The 25,139-nt window shown below is 42.0% G+C and overlaps 1 protein-coding gene across 1 annotated transcript in view; it reads left to right on the top strand.

Annotated features, from left to right (window-relative positions):
* Positions 1–888: 888 nt before the first annotated feature.
* The window catches only part of xkr5b (XK related 5b), a 38,479-nt gene continuing 14,228 nt past the window's right edge, over positions 889–25,139 (top strand). Inside the window, exons 1-9 of the mRNA XM_034187764.1 lie at positions 889–1,108; positions 10,939–11,028; positions 16,875–16,980; positions 17,178–17,344; positions 19,519–19,652; positions 19,918–19,996; positions 20,147–20,316; positions 23,828–23,939; positions 24,103–24,270. Coding sequence (XP_034043655.1) covers positions 1,000–1,108; positions 10,939–11,028; positions 16,875–16,980; positions 17,178–17,344; positions 19,519–19,652; positions 19,918–19,996; positions 20,147–20,316; positions 23,828–23,939; positions 24,103–24,270 — 1,135 coding nt within the window. The 5' untranslated portion in view covers positions 889–999. The remainder of the gene's footprint in view (positions 1,109–10,938; positions 11,029–16,874; positions 16,981–17,177; positions 17,345–19,518; positions 19,653–19,917; positions 19,997–20,146; positions 20,317–23,827; positions 23,940–24,102; positions 24,271–25,139) is intronic.

The following is a 25,139-nucleotide window of genomic DNA, read 5'->3' as shown; positions in this document are numbered from 1 at the left end:
TGGAAGCTAATGCAAACCGGCCTACTGACCGAACACTGGCTCATTGACTATTTGCTGCTAACAAGGAATAATCCAAAGAATACTGTAACTAAAATAAAAATCACCATATTTAAAAAATATTTATTTTACAGGCTACATTTTTGCATTTGCACATGCGTCATTAGCCGCGGTTCAGGGATTAAAACCTCATTTCTGCTTCAAACTGCACTCCAGTCATCATCTAACTCAGCAACAGATATCTGAAGCTTTTGTACAACAATCATTTCCACATAAATTCAGCATTATTTCATCATAAGGTGGCGGAAGCGATCAGAGCACAGTGGCTAAATGAGCTGCCAGCTGATGCGTTCACTGTGCGTCGGCTATTTCAAAGCGTCAGGGAATTTCGCCAACTTTCTGCTTCAAACGGCCTTGTTTATGCTTAAAACTGACCTTAGAATGATTTAAGAGGTTTTACCTTTATCATCTGATTTGGCTTGGGACTCTGGCAAGGGCAGTGCTGCTGTGATCCGAAATGATGCATGTGCAGATGCAAAAGGTGGACCAATTTTTAGGGCCGGACCGTTCGGTGACACTGGTCTGTTCTGTGTCAGCCTGATCCCGTCAGCTCTCGGAAGCTAAGCAGCGCGGGATCTAGTTCGTACTCGGATGGGAGACCTCTTCGGAACACCAGCGGCTGTGTGTGTTTCTCCAGGTAAACCTGGAGGTGCATCAGGAAGGGCATCTGGCGTAAAACTTGTGCCAAATACCAAGACGGCCCTGGCTGTATCCGCTGTGATGACCCCAAACAAAAAATAAATAATAATAATAAATCGCCCTGCGTGCCGTATGTGGCCCGCGGACCGGCTGTTTGGGACCTCTGTTCCGTCAGGGCGCTGTCTCTTTAACGGGACGGGCGGGGTCGCTGGGGGCCCAGAGAGCGGGCTGCGGCTGGACCGACTCCCGAACGGGACCAGAACCTGGGCCTCGGCCACAGACACTGTCCACGCTGTCCACGCCATGAGACACTACACGGAGACTCCGAGCCGCGGAGGCTCCTGCGTGTCCTGCTGCCAAGTTTGCGTCTTTGTCTTTACCGCATTTCTCATCGTTGCAGAGAGAACGGCGCGTGAGTTCCACCTGGGACACACACGCGCGCGCGCACACACACACATACATACAGTAAAGCAGAGTAATTTGTCACGTGTCCTGACTGATATGATGATGTGCGCGTGAGGCTGTGCGCGTCCTTTGCCCATGTTACTTGCGGGTCGGTGCGCGCGCGGGCGGGCTGCGGTCTGATGACAGTTATTTTCAAACACAGTGGTTTAGTGGGATGGTTTAGTTTTCACTGCAGCCGCTCAGTCCTAAAATCTGCAGTGTGTGTTTTTAAAATGATATTAGTCCCCCGAAAACCTGCAGATCTACTCATAATAACTCCAATTAATACTGCAGTTATTCCTGCAGAAATCTCTGAAGCAGCTGCATCATTCAGCTGTGTGGGAGTGATCAACACACACACACACACACACACACACACACACACTGCATGGATGTGGAGTCAAAAACATGCTGTGTTTTTCTAATCTGGAGGTTTGTGGTGTTGATTTTTGTTATTATTTTGTCGTTTTGTATCAGTTACGTGTTGCTTTATGGATTTCAGTGCACAGAGTCATGTTGTCCTGTTTCCAATCTCTTCTTTGGAAGTGCATGTGGGATTGAGTTTATCCCATGTCTGGACAGGTTCATGTTACATATGTGGATGGATGGATGGATGGAGGGATGGATGGATGGAGGGAGGGGGTGGTGATGGAGGAAGGCTGCAGAGTGGCAGGATGGATCAGTAGCTCTGTTGACTATATATACAGTTGTTACAGAACTTTAGCTGTGATGAAGTGCACAGTGAAGGCCACACAGCCATAAAGTCTCTTGAATTCAACTACTGATGAAATGCTGTCATGAGTCATGATGTAAATGTCATTCTAAACATTTCAATACAAACGGTCTCATACAAAGCACTATGTACGATATATAGTAAAGAAAATAACAGGTTATAATAGGATTTTAAAGGATAAGTTAATTTTTTTATAACTGGTGCCTCTGGGTTTTAGTCATCTTTAATCTATGTTTATATAACAGCTGAGTGGATCCTTGTCATTTTATTGGTGCTTTGTATGTCATGGATTATTTGTTCCATTTGTGTTGCATTGCATTTAGTGTGCAAATATTGGTTCCATACAATTTTGTGCTATTACACGCTGCAAACCCTGCCCACTCACATAGGAGTGGGGGCGGCATTACATGGCAGAGTTTGTTTTGCTGATGGACGATGATTTGAAGGAGCTAATTGATGGTGCTGCTAATGCTTGTAACACACAAACAAAAACAAATTCACTACACCATAAGCTGTCTGGAGGTATGAAGAACTGTTGGGATGAAACGCTGGCAAATTTCTGACAATTTTTCGCTGGACTGAGGAAGTACACAAAGTCTTCTTTTTTGTGTGTGTGTGTATGGGGGGAGAGTATCACGCACTATATAACTGTTTTTTCAAGTTGACTGAGAACAATTTTGGACTCTTATTTAAGTTTGTGTTGGACTGTTGATGTCAAAGCACCACACCAAAATGTAGTCCCTTTTCTGTTGTTTATAAATTAATATAATATCAAATAACAAGCATTTTAGTCGTATAGCAGGCCACGCAGCAGATGATTAGAGACCCTGCAAGGCTTATGACAAATGTGGGTGTGGAATCCATTATCTTACCAGGGAAATTAGTGCAGAAAATCCACTATGGTGATAGTGCAGTTTATCTGATAGGGAGGGAAATTCAACAAGTTGAGACTGTGGCCTGTTTCCACAGACGTGTCCATAAAAATCATAGAGGGATATGCTTTGCAAACTTAATACCCATTACTACATTGGATGATGTTGAAATTGAGGATGGCCCGTTGGCTGTCCCAGCAATATCAAATATTTTGTGTCTGCTGCTACAACCCACGTTGAATGTCTCAAACCTAAACCTACTTCCAGGCATCTTATACGAGGTCTATTAGATAATAAACCGACCCTTTTATTTATTTTTTAACTATATGGATTTGAATGACGTGCGATTACACCAATCATGCTTGAACCCTCATGCGCATGCGTGAGTTTTTTCCATGCGTGTCGGTGACGTCATTTCCCTGTGGGCAGGCCTTGAGTGAGATGTGATCCCGCCCTCTCAGCTGAATTCCTTTGTTTCACACGCTGCTCGAGATGGCACGAGTTGCTTTATCAAAATTTTTTCTGGACCTGTGAGGAATATCCGAGTGGACACTATTCAAGAAATTAAGATGGTTTTCGGTGAAAAGTTTAACGGCTGATGAGAGATTATGGGGTGTTTCTGTCGGTGTAAGGACTTCCCACAGAGCGGGACGTCGTGCAGCGCTTCCAGGCACCGTCGTCGGCCTGTTTCGACCTGAAAGCATCCTAATTTAAGGCTTAATTCACCCAGGACATCGTGAGAGAACAGAGAAGATTCAGAAGAGGCTTGCATGAGGACTTTATGCTGACATTCCACTGTTTAAGGACATTTTTTTAATGAAAGACGTGTGCGCAAATTCGCCGAGCCGTTTCCGTGACGACTCGGCAAATCTGTGTGCGCCGCGACAGGAAAAACACCTCCGTGTTGAAAACCATTTGTAAAATTCAGGCGGCTTTTGATGGCTTTCAACAAGTGAGTAACTGAGAAATTGTTTAACAGCTTGGGCATGTTCCAACTTGCCCGTTAAGGTTTCCAACGGAGGTGTTTTTCCTGTGGCGACCCCCCGCGGTCGGGTCCGGCCCAACATGCGACTCTGCCCGCACGTTCTTTCATTACAAAAAGTCCATTAACAATGGAATGTCCGAATAAACTCCTCATGCCGACTTCTTCTGAAAGTTCTCTGTTCTCTGACGACTGAAATGTGGACGTTTTCAACTTGAAACGGCGAGACGCTGCCGCCTCGAAGCGTAGATCGCCGTCAGTCGCCGTGGGCCATCCTTACGGCGACACTACCAGACCAAAATCTCTCATCAGCCATTAAAATTTTTACCAAAAACCAGCTGAATTTATCGAATGGTGTCCACTCAGTTGTGCCTTACAGTTTTGAAAAAATTTTGATCAAACAAAGCAGCAGTCTCTGAGCCATTCCTAAACAATGAAAAAATCGACGAGAGGGTGGGCGACTCCTCACTGAAAGGCTGCCCACAGGCAAATGACGTAACCGACAGGCGTGAAAAAACTCTCGCATGCCCATGAGGGTTCAAGCATGTCTGATGTAATCACACGTGATTCAAATCCATATGGTTTTTGAAAAAAATGATAAGGTCGGATACTTTTCCAATAGACCTCGTATATGCTACTCTGGAACCACCCCTAAATCCAAACAGTCCATCTGTCAACCCCACTGAGGTCCTTAGTCTGGGTCTCATTAATATAAGATCACTGTCCTCAAAATCATTGTTGATGAATGATCTAATTATGGATCATCACTTAGATATGATTGGGTTATGTGAAACCCGGATTAAACCTACAGCTGTCCTCCCCTTAAATGAGGCCTGCCCACCGGCATACACATTTAGTCACATCCCTTGTGGCGGAGGTGTTACTCTTATTTATAAATCTAGGTTTAGCTTTTTAGCTGTTGGGGGTCACAAATATAACTTGTTTGAGCATCTGATTCTCCACTCTGCTCAGGATATTATGGATTGCCAAGGTCAGAAGAATAAAAATCAGCCTATTATTTTGTCACTGTATATAGGCCCCCTGGCCCATACTCTGAATTCTTAGATGAATTTGGTGCATTCGTCTCTAACTTGTCAACCAGTGCAGATAACATTCTGATTATTGGTGACTTCAACATTCATACAAATAAGCCTTCTGATCCCCTCTGCAAATCATTTATCGAAATTGTGGATGCAATAGGATTTCAGCAATGCATTCAGGACTCGATGCACATTAGTGGAAATACCCTGGATTCTCGCACATGGTATTGCTGTCATGAATATTGACTTCATGCCTCTTGCATTGGTGGTCTCTGATCACTCACTTATTAGGTTTACAGTTTTGCTGCCATGTTTAGTGGAACATCAACCTTATTAATCACTGTGGCGACGCATCAACTCCTCAACTAAGACTGAACTCAAAGCTAGACTGCTTGATATCTTAGCTTCACGTTTGGAAAATGCCCAATCAGTAGACAGTCTTGTGGATAGTTTAAACTCAGTACTCAAAACTACACTTGACATGATTGTGCCACCTTTATTAAAACCACGCCACCTCAAAACACAGTCACCTTGGTTCAATGATTACTTGCATGACCTCAAGCATAAGGCTAGAGGTCTAGAATGGAAATGGCGTAATTCAAAATTCAAAGTATTCCACCTCACATGGCGTGGTGCTATAGACTATAAACATTCACTGCTGGCTACAAAGTGGACCAATTACTCTGATTTGATCAACAAAAACAAGCATAACTCAGTTCTTGTTTGACACAGTGGCAACACTTATTCATGGACAACCACCTGTTCGCTCTCCTTTTACAGCACAAGATTTCTTGGATTACTATGAGAAGAAAATAGAACACATTAGGTTAAACATATACCAGCATGCCTTAACCCATCCACTACACCCTGGTATTGAGGTGGGTGCCATTACTGAGGTATTACCTAGATTTAGAGAATTTGATAGTATCTCACTAGAAGTGCTGATGAAACTCCTAATGTCTACAAAAAGCACAACCTGCTTATTTGATCCTATACCAACAAAACTGTTTAAGGACCTGTGGCCCACTCTTGGGCCGACTGTGCTGGAAATGATTAATCTCTCATTAACTTCTAGATCTGTTCCTAAATGTTTAAAATCTGCAGAGAATAAATCATTACAAAGAAATCTAATCTTGACCCTAGTGTATTGAAAAACGATAGGCCGATATCAAATCTATCATTTTGCTCTAGAATTCTGGAAAAAGTGGTTTCACTGCAGCTCATGGACCACCTTACTGAGAATAATCTTTTTGAGCCACTCTACTCTGCTTTTAGAAAATATCATTCCACAGAGACAGCTCTCACTAAAGTGGTGAATGATTTTCTGCTTGCAATGGATTCGGACACCACTACGGTGTTGTGAAAGTGTAGTGACACGGACCCACAACAGGGGACGCAAATGAACGGTCAATAGATGAGCCAAAAGGTAACAATTTAATGTTGTGAAATGTGCACAACGAATATACAGACAATCTCAGAATATGATTACAGTCAAATTACAAAGGTGACGTGTGGGCAGGCTCGAGGATAGAAGACGTCTGTCCTGAGAAGGGCCGGAACCACACGATTTCTGCCACCACCGAACCTGGTGAATACTGGAGCCGCCAAGTCCCGAATTCCCAGGTGATCACCGTCTCCGACTGTCGGATCTGGTACTGCTGGCGAGAACAAAGACAGTCAAGTGTGGGTGTGTGTACACCCAGTAACAACAACGGTGGGACTGCCACCTCCACCTCTCACTCAATATGTGATGAGTACCGCAGTGATTCCTCAGGGGAAAAGAGTGCCGTCCTGCACTCACTCAGCTTCCACAGATAGAGGAACCGGTACTCCTGCAAACACTCACAATATACAGATATATTGTAACACAAAACGGCTGAGGATATTACCTTCAATGAAGTACGATATCTCGGCGATGAGGTGGAGATGACGTCTGGGTTTTATGGAGTGAGGTGATGAAGAATGAGTGACAGCTGTCAGGAAGTAATGAGTAACAGCTGTCACTCCCGGCTGTGTCCGTGGCGGCAGCGCCCTCTCGTGCCTGAAGCCCGCACTTCAGGCAGGGCGCCCTCTGGTGGTGGGCCAGCAGTACCTCCTCTTCTGGCGGCCCACACAACATACGGTTCTGGTGCTGTTAGATCTCAGTGCTGCATTTGATACCGTGGCTTATCATATTCTACTCGCTAGGCTGGAGAATCATTTGAGGATTACTGGGAGTGCCCTTGCGTGGTTGTCATACCTGACCAGTCGTTCTCACTGTGTTTTGTACAGTAACACTACCTCTAACCTTAGTGACATGAAATTTGGGGTTCCACAGGGGTCCGTCTAAGGCCCCCCGCTTTTCTCCCTTTATATGGCATCCCTTGGGTACATGTTGCGGCGTTTTTGGATTACCTTTCATCGCTATGCTGATGATACTCAGTTATACATGCCTATAACTGCTGGTAATATCATCCACATAAAATCCTTAGAAGATTGCCTTGCATCAGTGAGAAGCTGGATGTCTAGCAACTTCCTACTTTTAAACTCTGATAAGACTGAAATGATGGTTCTTGGTCCAATGAGACATCAGCATCAATTTGACCAGCTAACGCTTAGCCTAGGCTCGTGTGTCATACATCACACAGACAAAGTGAGGAACCTTGGGGTAATTTTTGATCCTACATTGTCCTTTGACCTCCACATTAGAGATACAGTTATATGCAAATGTTTGGGCAACCCTGATAATTTTCATGATTTTCCTTTTTAAATCATTGGTTGTCTGGATCAGAAATTTCTGTTAAATACAGTATATCATATAGCAGACGAACACAATGATATTTGAAAAGTGAAATGAAGTTTCTAGTATTTACAGAAAATGTGCAATAATTATTTAAACAAAGTTAGGCAGGTGCATAAATTTGGGCACCCTTGTCATTTTATTGATTTGAATACATTATCACTAATTATTGGAACATAAAATTGGTTTGGTAAGCTCATTGACCTTGACCTCCTTACACAGATGAATCCAATCATGAGAAAGGGTATTTAAGGTGGCCATTTACAAGCCTTTTCCACGTACGTGCCACAAACAGAGTCACTTGAGGTATGCTAAAGCACATTTGGACAAGCCAGCTTCATTTTGGAATAAGGTGCATCGGACTGATGAAACTAAAATTGAGTTATTTGAACATAACAAGGGGTGGTATGCATGGCAGAAAAAGAACACAGCATTCCAAGAAAAATGGGTGGTTCCATCATGCTGTGTGGCTCTGTGGCCAGTGCAGGTATTGGTAATGTTGTTAAAGTTGAGGGTCGCATGGATTCCAGTCAAGATTCTTGAGAGCAATGCTCAAGAATCAGTGACAAAGTTGAAGTTGCCCCGGGGCTGGATCTTTCAACAAGACAACGATTTGTGGTGTGATTTTAAGCGGGCTGTCCATGCTCGGAAACCAACAAACCTGAGATGTTTTGTAAAGAATGGTCCAAAATACCTTCAATCAGAATCCAGACTCATTGGAAGCTATAGGAAGTGTTTAGAGGCTGTTATTTCTGTAAAAGGAGGATCTGCTAAATATTGCTGTATTTTTTTCTGTTGGGGTGCCCAAATTTATGCACCTGCCTAATTTTGTTTAAAGAATTATTGCACACTTTCTGTAAATCCTATAAACTTCATTTCACTTCTCAAATATCACTGTGTTTGTCTGCTATATGATATATTTAACTGAAATTGCTGATCCAAACAACCAATGATTTATAAAGGAAAATCATGGAAATCATTAGGGGTGCCCAAACCTTTACATACAACTGTATTACGAGGACTGCTTGCTTCCACCTGCGAAATATAGCAAAGATTCATCCCATCCTGTCTATAGCTGATGCTGAGACCCTGATTCATGGGTTTAAATAAGCAGGTTGTGCTTTTAGTAGATGCCAAATCAGAAAGAAACATCAAAAGCATCACCCAAGACACAGAAGAAGAGGAATTACCGGTTGCTTTCCAATACACTCTCTACTGGCTGCTCATATGAGCTAACAAACTTAAGAACCTTAATTTTTTAAAATGAAGGATCACATTTATTACTTATGACAAGAGAAGACAAGGGAGCATGGATTCTTGTCACTAAAGAAGCTGAAACATGAATTGAAACAAAATTATGTCCAGCAATGGCACAATGCATTCTGCAACCTCACCACTAGATGGTACTAGATAAATGTTAATCGCTGTAGCTTTAAGAGAAAGTTTCATCTATTATTGGAATTTTATTGGAACATATTATTGTGCTTGTGATTATAAAACTGAAATTAAGTGTAGACAATACATAATAGGATGCACATGCTTAGCTGCTTATACATACATACATCCCCAATTCCAGTGAAGTTGGGACGTTGTGTAAAATGTAAATAAAAACAGAATACAATGATTTGCAAATCCTCTTCAACCTATATTCAATTGAATACAACACAAAGACAAGATATTTAATGTTCAGATTGATAAACTTTATTGTTTTTGTGCAAATATTTGCTCATTTTGAAATGGATGCTTGCAACACGTTTCAAAAAAGCTGGGACAGTGGTATGTTTACCACTGTGTTACATCACCTTTCCTTCTAACAACACTCAGTAAAATTTGGGAACTGAGGACACTAATTGTTGAAGCTTTGTAGGTGGAATTCTTTCCCATTCTTGCTTGATGTACAACTTCAGTTGTTCAACAGTCTGGGGTCTCCGTTGCCGTATTTTTTGCTTCATAATGCGCCACACATTTTCAATGGGAGACAGGTCTGGACTGCAGGCAGGCCAGTCTAGTAGCTGCACTCTTTTACTATGAAGCCACGCTGTTGTAACATGTGCAGAATGTGGCTTGGCATTGTCTTGCTGAAATAAGCAGGGACGTCCCTGAAAAAGACGTTGCTTGGATGGCAGCATGTGTTGCTCCAAAACCTGGATGTACCTTTCAGCATTGATGGTGCCATCACAGATGTGTAAGTTGTCCATGCCATGGGCACTAATACACCCCATACCATCACAGATGCTGGCTTTTGAAGTTTGTGCTGGTAACAATCTAGATGGTCTTTTTCATCTTTTGTTCGGACGACATGACTTCCATGATTTCCAAAAATAGTTTGAAATGTGGACTCATCAGACCACAGCACATTTTTCCACTTTGCATCTGTCCATTTCAAATGAGCTCGGGCCCAGAGAAGAGGGCGAGTTTCTGGATGTTGTTGATGTATGGCTTTCACTTTGCATGGTAGAGTTTTAACTTGCACTTGTAGATGTAGCAACGAACTGTGTTAACTGACAATGGTTTTCTGAAGTGTTCCTGAGCCCACGCGGTAAGATCGTTTACAAAATGATGTAGGTTTTTATTGCAGTGCCGCCTGATGGATTGAAAGTCACGGGCATTCAATGTTAGTTTTCAGCCTTGCTGCTTACGTGTCAAAGGTTCTCCAGATTCTCTGAATCTTCTGATTATATTATGGACTGTAGATGATGATTTTGGGGGTGCTCCTTTTATACCCAGTCATGACACTCACCTGTTTCCAATTAACCTGTTCACCTGTGGAATGTTCCAAACAGGTGTTCTTTGAGCATTCATCAACTTTCCCAGTCTTTTTTTGCCACTGTCCCAGATTTTTTGAAAAATGTTGCAGGCATCCATTTCAAAATGAGCAAATATTTGCACAAAAACAAAAAAAGTCTGCAGTTTGAACATTAAATATCTTGTCTTTGTGGTGTATTCAGTTGAATATAGGTTGAAGAGGATTTGCAAATCATTGTATTTTGTTTTTATTTACATTTCACACAACCTCCCAACTTCATTGGAATTGGGGTTGTACATTTTTATACCCACTTAAGGGTCCTGGGGGGCTGGAGCCTATCCCAGCAGACATAGGAAGTGAGGAAGGGTGCACCCTGGACAGTCTATCACACGGCTTAGCTGCTTATGTGTGTTTTTATCATTCATGCTCTTAATCGTAGTTTTTGCTGAAGTGTTAAATGCTAACCACATTCTGTCGGCAGCAGCAGGTTCTAGCTTGGGCTTAAAAACCACAGGATCTCTCAGCATGTGATACTTGCATTTACTGTAATTCGAGACCTCTGATTTTGTATTGTAACATCCCATTTTTTCAATTGATTATTGTCTTTGTGGACTGAATTTGTGTGTGTTTGTCTCTCTTTCACCAGTCATCTACTGCTTTGTGTACTATCTTTGGGTGGGCCACAACTACTGCTATGCCCATCTTGCCGGTTTTACTGCTCTCTTCCTGCTGCCAGGTGAGCTGATGCTACTTAACTTTATTCATGCCATTAAAACATCATGGCTGATGCAACATCAGTTGCTGTACATTTAGAACAACACAAAAGCAAGGTGAAAACAACAACAAAATTGACATCAGCGTGCAAAAACCAAACAACTTGAGGAACTGCCACTCATTCTCTGCAGGCAGACTCCTTCTTCTTTCGGCTGCTCCCGTTAGGGGTTGCCACAGCAGATCAATCCTTCCCATCTCACCCTGTCCTCTGTATCTTCCTGTCACACCAACCACCTGCATGTCCTCCTTCAGCACATCCATAAACCTTCTCTTTGGCCTCTCTCTTCTCCTCCTGCCTGGTGGCTCCATCCTCAGTGTCCATCTCTCTATATACCCTGGTATATAGAGAGATGGACGCTGACATTATAAATATAATGTCAACTCCTTACACATCCAAGCCTTCTCTGTCTCACCTCTCTGACTTTGTTCCACCTGTGCTGTCCCTCTGATACAGTGGCTTGCAAAAGTATTCAGCCCCTTGGTATTTCATGCATTTTAATTTGTTTATGGCATTTCAAATACAAAAAGTAAGTCATGCTTCTCAATATAAAAATTTCTTTAGTAGAGAAGCTTGAATCTTCGACTGGACTGGGTTGCTTGACGCGAGGACGTTTCACTTCAAATTACAGAAGCTTCCTCAGCTAAAATTCTTGCTCTGATAGTCTGACTTCTGTCTGACCCTTGTAGAGAATAACTATATGCCCCGCCTCGCTTGCGCCGCGGGGCATATAGCATCCGGGTTGTCAGTCCTTCCGTCTGTCTGTCCGTCTGTCTGTCCGGCTGCAGTCCGTTCACTGCAACATAGCTCGGCACCTATTGCTCGCAAAAACTTCATATTTGGTGGGTACATGCCTTGGAGGAGTACTTTGCATGGGTTCGAAGGCCGGTGACCTTGACCTACTTTTCAAGGTCACCAGTGGTCTCAACTATCAAATCCTTCGCCGCAACATAGCTTCGCATCTATTGCTCGCACAAACTTCTTATTTGGTGGGTACATGCCTTGGTGGAGTATTTCGCATGGGTTCCAAGGCCAGTGACCTTGACCTACTTTTGAAGGTCACCAGTGATTACAACTGTCAAATCCTTTGCCACAACATAGCTTCGCACCTATTGCTCGCAGAAACATCATATTTGGTGGGTACATGCCTTGGAGGAGTACTTCGCATGGGTTTGAAGGCCGGTGACCTTGACCTACTTTTAAAAAATTACCAATAGTTGCATGGGTTTGAAGGCCGGTGACCTTGACCTACTTTTAAAAAATTACCAATAGTTGCATTTGTTTGAAGGCTACCAACTTTTTTGATCACTGTTGGCCACATCTTCTAAATAAATATAATGTCAATCTGCAATTTTTCCACTGTGTATCCCAGTTTACGTCAAACACATGAGGGTTCAACCAAATACCTACCCCACACATGTACATATTACTGCACTTTACATGGAAAATAGTACTGCGTGCGGGGCATTTCGTTACGAATGTCTCTAGTTTTATGCTAAAATGCTGTTGAAAGAAATAAGACAGTTTTACTAAACAAGTCCATGTCTTAAGTTTTTTATAAATATCATTTTGTATCACAGAATCAATAATAAGATCCATTTTTATGTTAACAGAGTACAACCTTGCCTTTCGAAGTTAAAAGTTGTATTTGAAAGTAGCAATACATTTAAATATTTAGATAGAGGAAGTGAGTGATGCAAGTTTTCAGATGTTTGAGGAAGTTCTAATCACCACAGCGTGACTCTCTGCTGTCAGGTGGTTTAAGGACACCAGTTCAGAAGCCAGAACAGACAAACAAGATTTACATTCTGTAGCTGACAGCAAGGTGGTGAAGTGGGGACAGAATTGTATCCTTTTTAATAATTAATAAAAAAAACATATTATTTATAAGCTGTCTTTTATCAAAGCACTTGTGTCGAAAGTCAAAGATCCGACCTTGGTCATATTAAACCATTGCTTGCAATCAAACCTCTGAGAGCTCTACTAACATTTGTCAAGCGTGTCATATCAGAGAAATTTTTTTTTTTTTTTTTTTTTACAAATTGCTGTGTAGTTGAGCTCGAAGTGAACTCAGGCTGTTTTTCAAACTTTAAAATTGCATATTCTCATATTTTGTGATTATGACAACATATGTTGCTAATTATTGGGCTACTTCTGGGGACAGACGCATTATCGGCCAGTCACTCCTCTGGCTCATTATTCACATTAAATCTTTCTAAAAATTACTGACACGACCTCTCCCATTTGGCGTGTCTTCCCTTCTCCACTGGAAACCGAAAAAAACCCTGCAGTTTTCGCAACTGCTTTGGTGATTGCAGCTGAAAACAAAACAGTACACCATCTCTCCGTGTGAAGTGATGCTGTGTTTGTGTTGCGCACTGGCAGGCTGTCCCCGGAAGTGCTCAAATCCCACTATATCACTCAGGGGTTCAAACAAGACTGTGCTGCCCCATTACCAGCAACACATGTTGTAGTAATCAGAAAATATGAGAATGTGCACTTTTAAAGTTTGAAAAACACCAAATAAATGAAATGTTTGTCTTGGTTAACTTCCAAAAGAAGCTTGCAACTATTTTATGTTTTACCTGTGTTTTTTAGTATATTCCCTGATTTTGGTTTTATTCTATTGTTTGGCTGTGTTTTCAATATGTTAGGAATAAAGTCAAATAACTAAATGAATGATAGAGGACTAGCTAAGAAAGATCAATTTGTGGTAAATAGTCTGACCAGAGTTAATGATTATGATTGCAGCAGAGTTGATATTAAAGGATTAATAACTGAGCGCGAGGTCTGTACGGGAAAATATCAGACCGAGGTCCATACTGTCAAGACCTCAGTCTGATATCCCCGTACAGACAGAACAAGCGAGGTTAATAATTTGTTTATTATATGGCTGTTTGGAGCTGTGTTTTCATCTTGTTGGTCTTCATTCTGCATGTCCACTTCGAGCTCATTTGCTGTTAATTCCTTCAGTTCAAACTCGTCAGTGTAATAAAATTCGCTCGGAGAATAGTCCTCTTTGTCGCTCATAATTTCTTTGTTTGCTTCTTGTTTTATTTTGTCAGGGTAGCGGTCTGATATGTGAAAATATTAGACCGGAAATCAGCCAATCAGACTGGAGCCATATAATAAAACTTATTTTGCTGCTGTTTACAGTGTATGGTGGATTTTTGTAAGTCGTGTTTGTTGGCTGCTCCATTTACGTTTTTTTCTTCCAAAAGTAATTTTCAAAAAGGATTTTTCATAAATGAATGATCAAAAATAACTACAGAACTCAGTCATGTTCACGAACAACTTTTAATGTAACTATAGTTATTAAAACAAAGAACTTAATCCTTGAACAGAAGGCTCCTTCAGACCACATGACTCGGCTGTTTATATAATGGTGCATAGCAATTATACAACTAGCATCTATAACACTGGTAGCCACCAAACCTCAGCTTTGGGAATTTAAGACAGTAGCAGAAACAGAGAGCTCATTTTACGATATCTGTAACTTCAAACTACGAGTGCATCTGCAAAGTATTCACAGCGCTTGACTTTTTTCACATTTTATGTTACAGCCTTATTCAAAAATGGATGAACTTCTCCCCTCCCCCCTCAACATTCTACCCACAGCACCCCATAATGACATGAAAAAGTTTTTTTTCTAAATTTTTGCAAATTTATTAAAAATAAAAAACTAAGAAATCACACGTACATAAGTATTCACAGCCTTTGTTCAATAATTTGTTGATGCAACTTTGGCAACAATTATAGCCTCACGTCTTCTTGAATATGATGTCACAAGCTTGCTGCACCTACCTTTGGGCAGTTTTGCCCATTCCTCTTTGCAACACCTCTCAAGCTCCATCGGGTTGGATGGGGAGTGATGTTCAGTCAGATTCAGGTCTGGGCTCTGCCTGGGCCACTCAAGGATATTCACAGAGTTGTCCTGAAGCCACTCCTTTGATGTCTTGGCTGTGTGTTTAGGGTCATTGTCCTGCTGAAAGATGAACCGTCACCCCAATCTGAGGTCAAGAGCGCTTTGGAGCAAATTTTCATCCAGGATGTCTCTGTACATTGTTGCATTCATCTTTCCCTCAATCCTGACTAGTCTCCCAGTTCCTGTCACTGAAAAACCTCACCACAGCATGATGCTGCCACCACCATGCTTCACTGTCGGGATGGTGCCTGGTTTCCTCCAAACATGACACCTGGCTCTCACACCAAAGAGTTCAACCTTTGTCTCATCAGACCAGAGAATTTTGTTTCTCATGGTCTGAGAGTCCTTCAGGTGCCTTTTGGCAAACTCTAGGTGGGCTGCCTTGTGCCTTTTACTAAGGAGTGGCTTCCGTCAGGCCACTCTATCATACAGGCCTGATTAGTGGATTGCTGCAGAGATGGTTGTCTTTCTGGAAGGTTCTCCTCGCTCTACAGAGGAATGCTGAAGCTCTGACAGATTGGGCATCAGGTTCTCAGTCACCTCTCTGATTAAGGCCCTTCTCCTCCGATCACTCAGTTTAGACGGGCAGCCGAGGAAGAGTCGTGATCGATCTGAACTTCTACCATTTACGGATGATGCAGGCCACTGTGCGCATTGGGACCTTCAAAGCAGCAGAAATATTTCTGTACCGTTCCCTAGATTTGTGGCTTGAGACAATCCTGTCTCAGACGTCTACAGACAATTCCTTTGACTTCATGCTTGGTTTGTGCTCTGACATCCACTGTCAACTGTGGGACCTTATATGTAGACAGGTGTGTGTGTCTTTCCAAATCATGTCCAATCAACTGAATTTACCCCAGTTAAACTGTAGAAACATCTCAAGGATGATCAGTGGAAACAAGATGCACCTGAGCTCAATTTTGAGCTTCATGGCAACTGCCGTGAATACTTATGTACATGTGATTTCTTAAAAATTAAAATTTGCCAAAAAAAAACAAAAAACTTTTTTTTTACATTGTCAATATGGGGTATTGTGTGTAGAAATTTTGAGGGAAAAAATGAATTTCATCTATTTTGGAATAAGGCTGTAACAAAACAAAATCTGTGAAAAAGTGAAGTGCTGTGAATATTTTCTGGATGCACAGTATATTCAGAGAGAGGCAAAAAGAAGGAAGTCTACTTCAGTTACATTCATTAAAAAAAAGAAAATCTTCCTGCAGGGTCATGTGGACTTGAGACTGTTATTTGAGTTTTAAAACATGAACATGAACCAATGGGAAATGATTAAGTAAATTTCCATGCATTTCTCTCTCTCATAGACCTTATTCACTGTGTACCTCACTCGACCATTTCACTCACTCTCATTTTCTTTGGTGGCTAAATTCATACAAAATCCTTACCCCAGGGTTGTGTGGACTTGTGACCTGTTGTCTGAATTGTAGAGCACGTTATTTTAGAACATAACCACTGTGAAACAATCATAAAATAACTGTTTCTTTGAGCGATTGAATACATTTCTGTGTGGACGCAGTCTGTCTCTCTCACTGACATGCCCAGCTGTTCCTCATCCATCATCAGTCCAGCTTCCACTCACCGTCCAGCAGGTGGCAGGAGATATTAAATAGGCAAACCTAAGTTGCTTTTTAGATTGATCGGATGCGCTAAATTTCATCACATGTGAAAGAGTTTGTCCTCATTTATATGCATGTTCTTTTAATTTGGTGAGTTAGTTGATACCGCTGATTATTTTTTGCGTTGATGTGGTGACAGTCTGGAAGGGATGGACTCATTTCTGTGCATTCACTCACTGGTTTTAAGAGCGTGCATGACTAAGCTTTTCAAAAACAGGAAAATTGTATTAAATGTTTAATTATGTGTTTCCCAGGCTGGGGTCCCCAGTGGCTCAGCTATGTGTGGTACTTATCGGATGGAAAAATCCGCAGGAAGTCCCTCACCTGGATACACATACTGCACCTGGGCATCTTTAAAAGGTTAGCAAACTGTGTATGTGTATAAAGGAGGTGCACCAAGAATGGTAGATAAATTGATTTATTGATAATTAATTTATTAATGAGCAATAATGCCAGTACTACGCATACAAACAGTATTTTGTTAATATGGCTCACAGATGAACATTTTGTTTGTTTATTAATGTCTTTTTTCTGTCTCTTCTGGCTGGCCTGACCAGGATGTGGGAATGTATGCGGCTCCCCGACGAGGATGTGTACAGTGAGATCATGCAGCAGGCTGACGTATCTGCCTTACGTCTGTTTGAGGCCCTAGTTGTCACACTTCCCGAAACGTTGCTGCAGACCTATGTGCTCATCTGTACTGACATCGGACTCAAATCTCCAGGTAGAAACGCTCTAGAGTGCAGAACTGAGAAAATAATAGTGATAATATACATGTGCATGGCATAAGGTCGTTTGGTAATACTCAGCGAGACTGACAGTGATTCCAAAAAGGGCACCTCAAACAGATGTGCATTTTATTATGGCGCATACTATAAAATGACGGTTCCCTATGCTTTATCATCAGGGAGGTTATGTGAACACCAGAATGTGTCTGTTGCTTTATTTGTTTGATTTTTAAGCAGAATTTAGCAGACAATAATCAACTTATGTTAGAGGAGCCCACAGCCCCTGGGCTGTGACATGATGGAATATGGTTGCCAGTTCCATAGAACGTTGCTTTAGTTTCCCAAATAAATCAGTCATTTAGCCCTTTTACTGCTGGGTGGGCATCAGGTGTGAGTCCCAGCTGGGACTGAAACTAGGGATCTTTTGCATAGAAGGCTAGTGCTCTAACCCCCAAACTAAAAAGTCCCACATGAGCCAGGAAAGAATCTATTACATTTTTATTTGAGTCAAGAAAGGAATCCTGACTTTGTTCCTTAATGCTAATTTTTGATCCAGATTCTGTTTATCCTGATTACAGGAACAATGCATTCAGGATAAGTCCAGTGATTATGATCAATGTTCAGGAACATGAGTTGGGGTCAAATCTTATTGATCGGCAATCAGGGTCAAAGGTTAGCTATCGGGATCAAAGTTCAGCAGTCAGGATCAAAAATCGGTGTTTAAGTGTAAAGGTCAGTGAGCAGGATCAAATGTCAGGACCATGATCAAAGATGATTGATCAGGATAGAAAGTCAGCAATCAGGATCAAATCTCAGTGATCAGGTTTAAAGCTTAGAAAACTGGATCAAAGTTCACCAAGCAGAATCAAAGATCAGCATTCAAGTTTAAAGTTCAGTAATCAGGATCTACATTGTGCAATCAAGATCAAATATCAAGATCATGACTTAGCAAAAAGAAACACGTAAATAATAAGGAACAAAGTCACAATCGGCATCAAAGGAGGATGTTCAGGAGCCTTGGTTGTCCATCCATAGGTGTAATTTGGCCCTGATCCAGATAATGATTCAGATCTGATGGACAAAAATGTGTTTAGCTTTTTACTCTGTGGTGGTTTAATAGAGTGCACTAACAATTGGAATTTGGTTTGGGGCCTAAAATCAATGAAAGTGGATCATGGGGCCTTGGTATGTATGCTCTTTTGTTGTTTTTTTTTTTGTATTTTGTTAATGTTTTACGCTTCTATCAGTATTACCCAAAGGTTCAGGGATCATATCTACAGCACACTGGATTTACTAGTTAACACACACAGAGTGACTGTTTCTCAGCATTGATCTCTTCAATGAGCAGCCAAGACTCCACCATTCTTTAGCCCTTCCAGAACCACAGACATTCAGTCTCTACCACCTGTGAGGCATATTGGATACCCACCAGCACCAATGGGCCTATGTTGGACCTACTTCTTCTTTCTGCCACCTGTACAGTCTCAGAGTCAAACTCTGAGCATACCAAGCAAAAGCACACTGCCCCACATCCACAATATGGTCCCAGTAGTCAGGAACCTGCACCAGAGTCCCTGTTTATAAGTCTCAGGTCAATCAACAGCCAGCACTTTGGCATGCATACTCACACACCTGCTGCATGAGCTGGCAGGCGCTTTGGATTTGGCGGTCTACCATAGCAGGATCTACAGTCTCGTGAGTATCAACAAAATGCTTCTGTCTGCATTTTTGTGCCTTGAATGCCCTGTTGCTGCACACGCTCCTAAGTGGGGCCTTCGCAGACACACTTGACACACTGAATCTCTTACACCAGTTACCTCAGGAATGTCCAACAAGCCTGCCCAGTCCAATGTCTATGGGAGCCCTCTTCCTGGTCCCAGGTCTCATAGCTGTTTCTGGTTTTCCAGCAAGGCCACTCTCCTGATTCTTCTGCTCTGCTTGGTCATGCTTCCTGTTTTATTCTGCGAGTTTGGGTGTTTCCTGCTTTTCTCTAGTCTTACTCTTCTTCACACACGTGTTCTCAGGTGCATTATGTCACTGAGTTCTTGAGTCGGATTTCTGTTTTTGCTCCTCTTGTAACATTAAGCCAGAGTCTGTTCAAATTTATTTGCAATCTAAATATTTTACAGCTAAGGGATTGTCTCTATCTCTCCCTCTTTTACCCCTCCAGCCTCTGTGTGCTTTGTGGTGTGTTTGTTATCTCTCGCCTGGGCGTTGGTACTTTATGCCAGGGCCTGTTCACTGATCCGACCGGGACACCTACAAATGACACCCGCTGCCATCCTGTGCCGACTGCTGTGGAGGGTGGGCTTTATTTGAACCTTGTGCATGCACGTCTTCATCCATGTATGTGCATGTCATGAAAAGGCACTAGATCTATTGTTTTTTTTCTCCAGTGTTATTTGCTTTCTTGTGAGAGTAAGAGTATTTCAGTGCATTGTATTTGTAGTAATACTACACCTAATATAGGTTTTGTTCATGTTTTTCTTTAAATGTCAGTTTTGATTGCATGTCCGTCATGACAATCAGTGAAGAATACAAAAAAGTGAGTCGTGTTTACTCTCTGCAGGTCAGTATGCTGGGATCTCGATTCGCTGTGCTCATGCTCTTCACACGTGTGTTCAAACAGTGGGTCATGGGTGTTATTGGTGAGTCATGATGTCAAAGCTCCAATTAAATGTCCAAATTTACAGTAGAGACCTGCGTGGGAGAGGATGCACTGTATATGAGACTGACATTGCACATTTTCTCAAAATCTGAAGATTGAATATTTAATTGGTTGTGTGTTTGTGTGTTAGCCGTGCACTGGCTGGGGGCAACGTTCTGGATGGTGTCTCAGCAGACCGACATAATACGTTCAACAAGTCGTTGGAGAATTTTCAACATTGTTCTGGGAGCCATTCACATCTTCTTGTTCCTCAATGTGAAGTATGGTCAATCCAGATACCGGATGGCTGGGTTCTACCTGGTGCGTGTTTGTGCGTACCGTACTGTATGTGGTTTCACCTTGCTCGTCTTTGCTGGTAGCAGGAATACACAATCACTGTCACTGGGCCTCATGCAAGAACAATTTTGTAAACTTCTCTTCAATTTGTCATTCTTTATTTAGTAGGATGGACTTGTACAGTGATGGGACTTTTCTGAGAAAAGAAGACATTTTCAAAATCGATATTTAATTTTTGTATGTGAGATCATTTGCACAAGTGTGCACTTTGACTCCTGGTTAAATTGTACGAGGTCTGTTAGAAAACTATCCGACCTTTTTATTTTTTGCAAAAACTATATGGATTTGAATCGTGCGCTTGCATCAGCCAAGCTTGAACCTTCGTGCGCATGCGTGAGTTTTTTCACGCCTGTCGGTTTCGTCATTCACCTGTGAGCAGTGGTCCACCCCCCTTGTCGGATTTTCATTGCGAGGAAAATGTCTGAACGATTTGGAGCTTTGCTGCATCAAATTTTTCCAGAAACTGTAAGAGACAGCCAGGTGGAAATCATTCGGAAGATTCAGACGGCTTTCAGGGACGATTCTATGGGGATCACACAGATTAAGGAGTGTTACGGCCGGTTTAAAGACGGCGCACACTGGCTGAGGGCGCGCCGCGCTCCGAGCGGTGATCGACAGGTTGAAACGACCAGATCATTTCCAAACTGAATGCTGTGTTGATCCGGGACATCGTCTGACTACCAGAGAAATGGCAGATGATGTGCACATAGCACTTTTTCGCCACATTCCACTGTTACAGGAGTTTTTGTCATGAAAAGACGTGCGGAGGAATTCACGCGTCGGGACGGAGCCGCTAATTGCGCAGAACAAAAAGCAACACCGTGATGAAGCCTCACAGGACATGTTGTGGCATGTCCAGCTCGTCCACAATTTCTCAGATAGTCACACGACTGAAAAGCCATCGAAAGCCGTCTGAATCTTCCGAATGGTGCAAGAGCTGGGCATGTTACAACATGTCCTGTGAGACAAACACGGAGGTGCTTTTGTCCCGCGCCATTAGTGGCTCCATGGCGAATTCCTCCGCTCCTCTTTCCATGACAAAAACTCCTGTAACAGTGGAATGTGGCGAAAAAGTGCTATGTGCACATCTTCTGCCATTTCTCTGATTGTCAGACGACGTCCCGGATCAACACAGCATTCAGTTTGGAAAGGATCTGGTCGTTTCAGCCTGTCGATCGCCGCTTGGAGCGCGGCGTGCCCTCAGCCATTGTGCGCCGTCTTTAAACCGGCTGTAACACTCCTTAATCTGTGTGATCCCCATAGAATCATTCCTGAAAGCCGTCTGAATCTTCCGAATGGTTTCCACCTGGCTGTCTCTCACAGTTTCTGGAAAAATTTGATGCAGCAAAGCTCCAAATCGTTCAGACATTTTCCTCACAATGAAAATCCGACGAGGGGGGTGGACCACTGCTCACTCAAAGCGTGCTCACAGGCGAATGACGCAACCGACAGGCGTGAAAAAAACTCAGGCATGCACACGAAGGTTCAAGCTTGGCTGATGCAAGCGCACATGAGTCAAATCCATATAGTTTTTGCAAAAAATAAAAAGGTCGGATAGTTTTCTAACAGACCTCGTATCAGTTATTATAAAAAGACATTTTTATGTTTCCAGGTAAAAGTGGGAACGAAAAGCTACAATAGCCCTTGTATTTTGTCATTTGGCCACCTGACTAAGTGTAGGAATTACGAAATACTGTGTGCATGTGATTGTCGTAATCTATCCCAGGATGTCCATAAACCCTTCAGAAATCACTGCTTTTCAGTTAAACTCAGTCTACTCACTTCTTCATTTGACACATCTGCCTCCATTACAAATCCACACCACAAAATCCCAAGATACAAACAACACACTGCAATACAAGCAGCATTTTTATTTTGAAATTCAATGCAAACTTGGTTTGGTTTGGCAGTTATTTAACAAAATTAACATAAGTAATATACCAAACTCAGTTTGATCCTAAAACTGCAGTAGCCTTAATGTGTCTTTTTTTTATTACTGAAGTACTAGGCTGATGACAACACTCAGTGACCAACTGCAGTAAATGCATTTTTACAAAAAATGTATAAAAAAATTAAAGCCAATAATTAATTGCAATTGAAACGTCTATCATGTCACATAATAATAATAATAACAACAATAGTAATAAGTTTGCACTATTCCTTTTTTTCAAAGGTCTGGGCCAAGGTTGTCTTCCTTGCCCATCTTTTGAAATTATTCCGTCACCCATTCCCAAAATTAGTCTCACAGTGATAACTAATTTTATTATGTCCTTGTCTTGGCCCTGTAGCTGATCAAATTTAAATGACTTCAACACATTCTAGGCTCAACGCAAACTCCACATTTCATAAACGCGTCATGACTCAAGGGTGCATGGCACAAAAAGTGGGAGGGCACAAAATGCAGACTCGAGGGCAAGGTGTTATAAGTAAAAAATAATCTTTATTGTTTTCACAAGCAGGGGTACCATACACGGGAAGGTAGGCAACGAAGCAGAGGTACAGATAAGTGCTAGGCAAAAACATGGTTGAGAGACAGGCTGGGTTCAAAGGCACGGAGAGATACTGTATCATAGGCTGAGGCAAAACAAGGTAAACAAAGCAAGGTCGTAACAAGACAAGAGCAAAACGCTGGAATGTGGATACAAGGATCGCAACGAACTGGCAGGGGAGTGGAGAAAGTGAAAGGCTTAAATACACAGGTGGGGTAATTAGGCTAACAACGTGCACATGTGGAAGAATGTTCTAGAAGGGAGACATGGTCAGGTGAATCCAAGAGGAAGGAAGAGATGCAAGAGAGTGAAGGAGTGATCCAGGCAGACTGTGACAAAGATGAAACAGACAAGTCCAAGAGTGTACGTGAAAGAAATACAAACAGTGACCAAAAGCAATGACTATAAAGATAGCATGCTAAACATTACACATGGCAAAAAGTCTCAAAGATAATAAATATAACAAAGTATTCACTAGATAAACAGCTTAACTGTAGAACAGAAAAGAAAAGACAAGATAACCATATTAAGTGAAGAACAAAAGAGGACTGAAACAACTAAAGACTAAGACTAAGAAGCAGCAGAGAAAACCAGAAACAAAAGCACAACACAATGGAAATAACAATAACTGGACAGAAACCATGACTGAATAAACCACACGACTAAAATATGAAAAACAGAAAATACAAAATAAACAGAAAACAAAACCAGAGACTACAGAATACAAAATAAATGATGAACTCAGAACAAAACTAATGCCTACAAAATCGTACTGCGGAAAGGGAAGAGAAGTGACCCCACCTTAGGGCCGAAACCTGACAAAATGTCTTTTTACTATTTTTTTTTTTTTCCTATTGATGAATATTTATGAACAAACATAAAAACAGGTGAAAAAAAAAAACCTCCTTCACAGATATACCGAATAAAATGATAAATATAGACGTCAGATTCAAACCATTCCTGTGTTTCCGTTATTACCTTTTTAGGTAATGTTCTTGGAAAATGCATTTCTTCTCCTGGCCTCCTCTTGGCTGTTTACCATGGTGTCGTGGGATACTGTTGGCATCCCAGCTGCAGTTTTCTGCAGCTTCCTTATTGGTGAGATGTTCGCAAACTGTATATATAGAAAAGTTAAATACAGTTTCAGACACTATTTGTTCAATTTCCTCTTCTTAGTACCTGCACATTCCATGTGTGACTGCCAACAGCTTTTGTTAATCAGTCCAAGTCCTACCCATTTCTATTTTCTACATATCTGTAGGTGTGATAGCATTGGTGCTGTATTACCGTTTCCTTCACCCCAAGTCCTTTGAGATCTTCCAGAGTATTCGCCACAGGGGGATAGGCGGAGCCTGTACAGAGCGTGGATCTACGCTATCGCTAGAGGAGAAAGTTTCACCCACCATCCACCGTCATGCAACACTGTCTGGTACGTACGTATGTATGTATGTATGTATGTATGTATATATTTATGTAGTCCATATTGTAATGGCAACACAGAAGGCGGTTTAACAACAGTTTCGATGGAGCTGAGGTAGAAGAGTCTAATAAAAATGGGAGTAGTCCTGAGGATGGAGATGGATGGCTGGGTACCTGGCTGGATAGTAATATGGATACACCAGGTATTCTCAGATGGGTCTTCCATCTGGGTTCCAACCAGAGATAAAACAGCTTAGGTTCTGCAACCTGCAGTGGATGAAAGTGCTGTCCTGTGGAGCTGATCTTGGAGGTGATGAAGCCTCGAGGCACTGAGAAGAGACCACGAAACTCAAGAACAATGAAAGAACCTAATGAGCCAGCAGGCAGAATTTGGCACCAAAAACGGAGCAGAGACAGAGTTTAGACACAGGTCAAATAGGCTGGAGAACAGTAAAGCCATGCCATCAGGAGATCAGGAGCAGTGTGAAAGTTGGGCAAGTAAGCAGCACGTCAGAAACCAGGGAGAGCAATCAGCAAAGCAGACACACCAAATGAAGATCAGGTTGAGCAGGCAGGATTTACTCTTTTTGTCTGAGGTACAGCAATTGAAGATACTGGGGGAATCGCCATTGCTGATTGTTGTATGTTCGATGAGGATCATTACAGTGTCTGTGGAGCAGTCTTCTCCTGTCTGAGCATGTGGTGTCTGGACCAAAGTCAATGGACAGTGTTCTTTGCCACTTGTGATGAACTGTGCAACACAATGTTCACCGGGCTTTGTATTATCTGGATGCTCTGTTTTGCATGTTTGACAATTCTATAATTGATTTTTGTTATTGTTAGCATGCCCAAAGTATTTGGCCACACCTCTAAGTCTGG

Source organism: Thalassophryne amazonica, chromosome 2, assembly GCF_902500255.1.
Source record: "Thalassophryne amazonica chromosome 2, fThaAma1.1, whole genome shotgun sequence".
NCBI classification, from domain to species: Eukaryota; Metazoa; Chordata; class Actinopteri; order Batrachoidiformes; family Batrachoididae; genus Thalassophryne; species Thalassophryne amazonica.
This window is presented reverse-complemented; position numbering and strand designations above follow the sequence as displayed.